Below are 7,333 nucleotides of genomic sequence, written 5' to 3'. Positions count from 1 at the left end.
AGTGCAAATGCTCAATAAAACTCAGAGGAGCTTTGAGTTTAACATTTTTAAGAACTTGTAAAAAAAAACTGGTACATGGAAATAAATTAAATCTGTTACTTTTTATGAACACCTGGAGAATTTAGCGCTTATTATAGATACAATCTGTAAATAAAATGTAAATAAAGATTGAAGGCAGGATATTTCTTATTCCTTTGCTGTATATCGTAGACATACCCTATAATTTTTGACACAAGTTTTATATTAATAATGGTTGTTATATTTTAGAACATAAAACTGGCCTTTTACCATTGTGTTTTTTTTTTGTTTGGTTTTGTTGTTTTGTTTAAACAAAAACAAAGTAAGACACCTTGTAAAGAACAAAACTAAATTCCTTTTTAAGACATTGTGCAAAGAAAGTTTTATTATCAATGGGCAAAGACTTTTGATTTTTTTTTTTTTTTTTCATAGATTTTTTACTGCTTCAATACTTCAGGGCATCAATTTTCAAAAGTATGTCACTTTACAGTTTGTATATTGACATTTATTATTAGCAGTATGGCACCCCTTTATTGTACTGTATAATAAAAGTTGGATCACTTTTAAATCATTGTTGAAGTTGATTTAATTTACAGGACCTGCTCTCAAAAGTTATTCATAATAAAAATCCTAAAAAAAAAGTCTTACACAATGAAAGAATAAACATTTTATTTATTGTAGAATAAACAGAAATAATTCAGATGAAAGACAATTCTTTTTGTTTTTTTTTTTTTATATATATTCTCAATGCATTTCCTCACATTTGTTTTCAATGTGTTATATTATTCAAGTGACATGTGGGTAAACCACAATTATTATCCAATATGTAAAAACAAAAAAAAAACAACCTTGAATTTGCTGTCACGGCCAACAATTAAAAAAATAAATTAAAATGAATAATTTAGTATATTTTTGTCGAAGTATGTGTTATGGCCTACTGAATACACTTGAAGAAGTAACCTACAGACATTTTATTGTATTTTTACATCTGGGTGCGCAAGCAAACATTTGTAAACTTGTAAAGTTAAATAGCTTCTTCTGCACAGGTAGGTGGATGGAGGCTGTTGAGGTAGGGTGTACATCATTATTGGACGTCCAGTTGAAGACACAGCAGCTCTATTGTGGCGAATTCCGTGCGTGTTCCACAGGTGAGCAACATCTCGCAAGTTTGAATATGTTATCACAGGGTACTATAATATTATTGGATATGAATCTCTGCAAAGACAAATTGCTTAATGTACTCAGTATCATACATTTCTTAGTGTTAGTCTTTTGTAGGCATTTTTCTGTCTCAGTATTGCAACTGAACATCCCTGCATTATTAGGGCATCATTCCTAAAATTCAAACTGTCACCAGATGTAGCTTTACTTGTTTACAAGGCACCACAGTGGTGCACTGTATATTACTTTAGCCTCAGAGTCCATAGAGTCAAAATACCCTTTAATCATTCTGTGTGGATTTTTACAAAAATGTTATCATGAAACAAAACATTTAAATATAACATACCTCGATTATTTCAAGGTGTGAACTGTATCAGGCTGTTGTCGAGAAAGTCACCAGAAAATGGTGATGTATTGATCCAGAATTGAGCATGTTGCGTTCTTACAAATCCCCACCAGTGCTTTATCCGTTGGTTGTGGTTGGTTGAGCTATACAAATAGCATCTTCTGGAATATTTGTCATTATGGTCATATCTCATGAAACACTGCATCTGTTTCACATAACGGTTCTCTGTCCCTCGGTCAGATCGTATACGAGTAGCAGTGCCATCTCTTGTGGAAACCTTCTCCATAAAGTATTCTGCAATGACCTTGAGATCACTACTAGCAGAGTAAGCATGGAGCCACATAATGCATCAATCGCACAATTAATGCAGATCCCAAATGGTTTTTACTTGTCATATGAGTCTATGTGCCATAAAAAGTTTGGACTTGGATTTCTGTACCTTCTTTGGTGAAGGCGATTCCGACGCATTAGCTCTACTCCATGGGGATCAGGTATTTTCATTAAATACCACAAAGCCAGCTTAAATGCATTTCAGATGCATCATTCTATATCCATGAAGTATGCCATGCTGTCTTATCTGATCCTGAAGAAACAGTGCAATGTCCAGCAAATCAGATGGTCCCTTTCTTCTGAATAACTGCATAGCCTTGAGGTGCCTACGCAGAGTCAATAAACTAATAACATTCTCATCTAAATTGCTTAGACAAACAAGAATTTCCCAATGTCTAAATTCCAACTGTAAATAAAAGCGGATTCAACGAAGATGATTGGACATGATATCAAACAAGCAGCTGAAAGAGCATTTCGCCTGAAGCAACAACAAATGAAAAAGTATCTCATCAACTCAGAAAAACTGAAAAATATTTGCTATGAAAAACAGAAAAACAGGGCTTTTTTTTTTTTTTTTTAATTTACTTATTCAGAAAAAAATGAAACTTTTTTTTTTCCTTCTGACAGATTTAACTTGTTTCCATGTACCAGTTCTTAAAAAATTAAAGACATGGAATTTGCTGGTTTAAAACCCCTGTGTTCATATTTATTTATTAATTTATTTAGGAGGGACAGAACAGAGAGCATTGTTACATTTTTAAAAATAGCAACTGATGCCATGCCCATGGGCCATCTAGGCAAAGGCTATTGAAGGGACATTAGTTTTACTGTACATTTAGTAACATATACTTTTTGACTTTTATCAGAGTAATTTTTTTATTCAAGTATATATGCTTTTACTTGAGGAGCCTGCAGAAGACTAGTACGGGTACTTTTGCCACCTCTGATGACGTGATGTCAGTATATAAATATATATGTATATATATATATATATTTTTTTTTTTAATACATTTACAAAAAGTACAATTTGTGTGAATGCATTTTCAATATACTAGTCACAATATTAATATACCTAAAATACAATAAAGTACATGATTTTTCAGGTGTGAACGCAGGTGTGAAGGCAGAGGTCAGTGTTGATAAAGCTCACAGCTGATACTGATTGAACTTATGGCTGATTAGTTTAGTTTAACATCTCTGTCGTCTTTCTGCTGCTTTTTCACTTGGAAAACGCGTGTTAAATCCAACATGAGCGCTGGAGGAGGAACTCCGTACATCGGCAGTAAAATAAGTTTAATATCTAAGGCGCAGATCCGTTATGAAGGAATCTTGTCGTCAGTGGACACGGACAGGTCCACGGTCGCCTTGGCTAAAGGTGGGTGTATTTGTAACCAACATTCATTTAAAATAAAACACGTTTAGTCATTTTTGAATGGGGCGCCCGCATGCTAAAATAAACAGCAACGTTTTGCAACAAACCACCTTTTTAAAAACTTAAGTTAATTTTTTTAGTTTTGTTTCTTTTGACCAGATTTACAGCAATATTTTTCATATAAGTTTTTCTCATAAAATATAATGTAAATGTTAAATCTAAATGTTCAATATTGAATCTAAATATTACATTTAAATATGGCCGTTAAAACTAAATATAAATGCTAAATTAAACTAAATGTTAAATGTAAATCATGTCAAATCTAAATATTACATTTAAGCCTAAATGTTAAATCTAAATGTTATATTTAAATGTACATTTTAAAACTAAATGTAAAATGTTACATTTAAATCTGAATGTTAATACTAAATATAAATGCTAAATATAAATCTTGTTAAAATGAATTATCAAAGTTAAATCTAAAGCGCGAATTCTGTCAATGAGCTTTTATTTTGGTACTTCTGGTCAATTTGCATATCAGCTAAAAATGTTGTTTACCCCTTGACATTTAGATTTAGCATTTATATCTAACATTTAAGTTTTACATATAATATTTAGCATTTATAATTAACGTTACATTGACATATTTATGAGGGGGCAAAAAAAATCACAAATTTCACAAATATTGCTGTAAATATGGTTAATAAAAATTGATGTATATTTTTTTTAACGTGTCTTGTTGCTAAATGTTGCGAAAAGTTTGTTTATTTTAGCATTCACCCCCTATGTCTGCATCATATCTTTCGTCACCAGTTAAATCTTATGGAACCGAGGACCGCCATGCTGACAGACCAGTTCCCCCTAAAGATGAAATCTATGAGTACATCATCTTTAGAGGCAGCGACATCAAGGACATCACTGTGTCTGAGCCACCAAAACCACACCATGGACTACCCCGGGATCCAGCTATTGTTCAGGTAAGCACGTTAAATACAAATAAGAACTGTTTTCTTTGATCTTATTTTAAAATACATATGTATATTGTGTTCCAAAGTCATCCCTTGGCAGCTCCTCCTCTGGGTATCAGCCACGCTGGAGTCCATACAGGGACATGATGCCCACCTACAACCAACTGGCTGCCACTTCTCTCCTCAACCAGCAGTACAATGCAGCATTGGGATTAGGTGAACATACAAATGCACACATCCATGTTTAAAATGTAGGTCCTTTAACTTTCTGCAGAGTGTCATGGTGCCACATTGATGAGTTTCAGGTGTTTGACATTTTCTAAAACATGCAGGACAGAAGCTCTCCATGCCCCGTGGAAAACTGTTGGAGCATAAATTTGATAAACAGTAATATCAACCATGGTTAAGCAGTAACCAAACTCAAAACTACAATACAAAGTATTCAATTTTACAATGTTGTATTAGAAATCTGAGCACTACGAGGATAGTCCTAACATTTCTAGAATGAAGACTCAATTTTATGAGAATTAAGTCTCATTTTGAGAATGAAGTTGTAGTTTTTTGAGAATAAAATAGAAATCCAATGTGTTGCGGTCACTTGTACATTTAGTGAGATTGAGCTTCTCTTTGGGTTTCACACATGGCAAAATACTGAGCCTTTTGGCCCATCTTTACGCTCATAAATTTACAACTTTAATTTTGAAATATGACTTTAATTAATCTTGAAATATTATGACTTTAATTAATCTTGAAATATTATGACTTTAATCTCATAATGCTCAGATTGAAATATTTTTAATGTGACATCAATATGCTGTTAAAGAAAACACATGTATAAAGTAGTGTTTGGTTCTTGTCCAACTTTTGACATTTTGGTCGAAGTATTTCAATTTTTTTTACATTTTTTTTTTTTCTATTGGCTGATAATGGTAGTTTAGTGACTTCTTACATCACTGAAAGACACTGTTGGCCCCTCCTTTACTAGTAGTATGAGTGCCACTTTTTGTTTCTGTTTTTTTTGTGCACTAGTAAACATAAATGTTGTATGTCATTAGATTAACACTACATGTGGTGCAACAGCTATGTATGTTTTATTCTTGTCAAAAAAAGGCTCTAAAATGTCTGACTGTTAGAAACGTCAACCTGTCCAGGATGCAGCCTCAGCATATTTTGCTCCTGTTTTCAGTGTCTGGACTTCATGGCCCATTGAGACGAGCTCCAATGGTTGAGCAGGCGGTCCAAACCGTGCCTTTGGCTGTCGCTGCACAGAAAAAACCAAAGCCTCTCAGCCAAACTCAGAGCAGAGCACTCAGCCGTCCCACTCAGCGCCCGGGACAAAGCGCTACCCAGGCTCACAAGGAAAATGTCCCTGCTGGTAAGATGGGTTTACAATGATGGCTTCAAGACTCCATTGTTGGTAATAAACGCATTTATTCATTAAGGTCGAACACATTCCCAGCCAAGTTCAACCAAGGAGCAAACACCAAGCGATGACAGCCAGAAACAAAGACAAAAACAAGGTCCAATAAGCACATTTCACTTTTCTCACAAAAATCTGAAGAGTACATTTGTCAAAGTAAACAGCTTTCACAAATTTCCAAGCAATGTTTCCCAAGGCAAAATCTGAGAGAGATGTAGCTGTTTGCAATGGCTACCAAACGGGTTCTCTGTGGTTTGTTTGCAGGCAGCCGGAGGTCCAGGAACAGGAACCGAGGACAACTCCTTGTAAAGCCTTCGAGAGCTACAACTCTAGAGTTTGAGTCTGATTTTGATTTTGAAACGGCAAATGCTCAGTTTAAAGACGATCTCTCGAAGGAGGTCGTAGGTACGTGAATGCTACATTTCAGAATTATTATTTTTTGTGATTTTTTTTTCCCCCCGCCCATCGTGCACCTGCGATACTAAAACCCGGAAACATTTTAAAGACGGAGTAAATTCTGCCCCGTACTGCATGCACAGGCTGTAATATCACAGTTTATAATTGTAGCAGTAGTTAGATCTACTATCTTTACCAGGGAGCAAATGTTTTTTCCTGGTTATTTGTTTTATTTACCAGCAAATAGTAACTGACTGCTTGGAAACAAGTTGTATTTTTTATTTATTTTTTTGTTTTCATTTAAAAGGTTATCTCATTAAGATGTAGCCTGTGTATGTTCATAACAAGAACTATGCACAATAATAAAATGTATAAATTTATAAATAAAGCCATATCAAACTCTGGAAACAATAACTAGGAATAAATATTTGCTTTCTGATGAAGATAGTAGCTCTAACAACCAGTAAAATGATACACTTGGTAATATGACAGTCTGTGCATGCAGTAGGGGGTAGAATTTACTGTCTCAAATGTTTGTGGGTTTTAGCATCTCCCTTAAAAAAAAAAAAAAAAAAAACTAAAACATTGTTGCAGTTGAGAAGGTGGGTTCAGGAGAGGCCCAGGACAGTGAAGCTTTGCCAGAAGAGGAACCACTAGGAGACAAATACTACGACAAAACAAAGTGCTTCTTTGACAACATCTCCTCAGATCTTAAACCCAGGTACGACTGATGGTGGTGATGGAAATGAGTCGCAGCAAAGAGTTTGCTGCTTTTTTTTATATATATATTTTGCTCCGTGTCATCAGGAGAACCACTTGGGCGGAGGAGAAAAAGTTGAACATAGAAACGTTTGGAGTGCCGGGTCGTTTCCTGAGGGGCCGAGGGTTCAGAGGTCGCGGCCGCAGAGGGCAGAGCACGGCTGAGCAGCGACCAATCGGCAGTGGGAGAGTGTGAAAGTCTTTTGTTTTTTTCTTCCTGTTCATATTCCTGTAAATACTGTAAATTTCTACTGAAGTGCCTCTCTATTTTCTAGCTTTTGAAGCTCCTAAAACTACAGCTTTCTTTTTTCACCTCCCAAATGTGCACTAAAGAATGTTTGTATGCTTAAATAAAATAGGAGTGTCATTTATTTTCAAATGGGTAGCTTTAAACTAAAACAAAGCCAGTAGTTTGGAAGCATGCAATGGTTTAAAAAGCCTTCAGATGAGCTCAGACCGGCTTCTTCTTTTTGTTTGAATTTGCACATCAGACTGTACTAAATTATTTGACTGTCAACCATGATCAGTGCTGGTCTTGAAAGACCAATCGCCCTGATGTGGAG

General features: G+C 35.0%; 1 protein-coding gene across 1 annotated transcript; it reads left to right on the top strand.

Annotated features, from left to right (window-relative positions):
• Positions 1–3,056: 3,056 nt before the first annotated feature.
• Positions 3,057–7,257, top strand: lsm14b (LSM family member 14B). The gene is made up of 8 exons (XM_028446775.1): positions 3,057–3,230; positions 4,041–4,204; positions 4,282–4,411; positions 5,382–5,570; positions 5,638–5,715; positions 5,880–6,020; positions 6,606–6,732; positions 6,819–7,257. The coding sequence occupies exons 1-8, from the start codon at positions 3,104–3,106 to the stop codon at positions 6,964–6,966; spliced, it is 1,104 nt and encodes a 367-aa protein (XP_028302576.1). The 5' UTR covers positions 3,057–3,103; the 3' UTR covers positions 6,967–7,257.
• Positions 7,258–7,333: the final 76 nt, after the last annotated feature.

The sequence above is a fragment of the Gouania willdenowi genome, chromosome 5, assembly GCF_900634775.1.
Source record: "Gouania willdenowi chromosome 5, fGouWil2.1, whole genome shotgun sequence".
In the NCBI taxonomy this organism is placed as follows: Eukaryota; Metazoa; Chordata; class Actinopteri; order Blenniiformes; family Gobiesocidae; genus Gouania; species Gouania willdenowi.
This window is presented reverse-complemented; position numbering and strand designations above follow the sequence as displayed.

Excerpts from the sequence above, each read along its gene's own strand:
- lsm14b (XM_028446775.1), top strand. The coding sequence starts at position 3,104 with ATGAGCGCTGGAGGAGGAACTCCGTACATCGGCAGTAAAATAAGTTTA. Across the intron at positions 3,231-4,040 it reads CACGGTCGCCTTGGCTAAAG|TTAAATCTTATGGAACCGAG; the intron begins GTGGGTGTATTT and ends TTTCGTCACCAG. Across the intron at positions 4,205-4,281 it reads GGGATCCAGCTATTGTTCAG|TCATCCCTTGGCAGCTCCTC; the intron begins GTAAGCACGTTA and ends TGTGTTCCAAAG.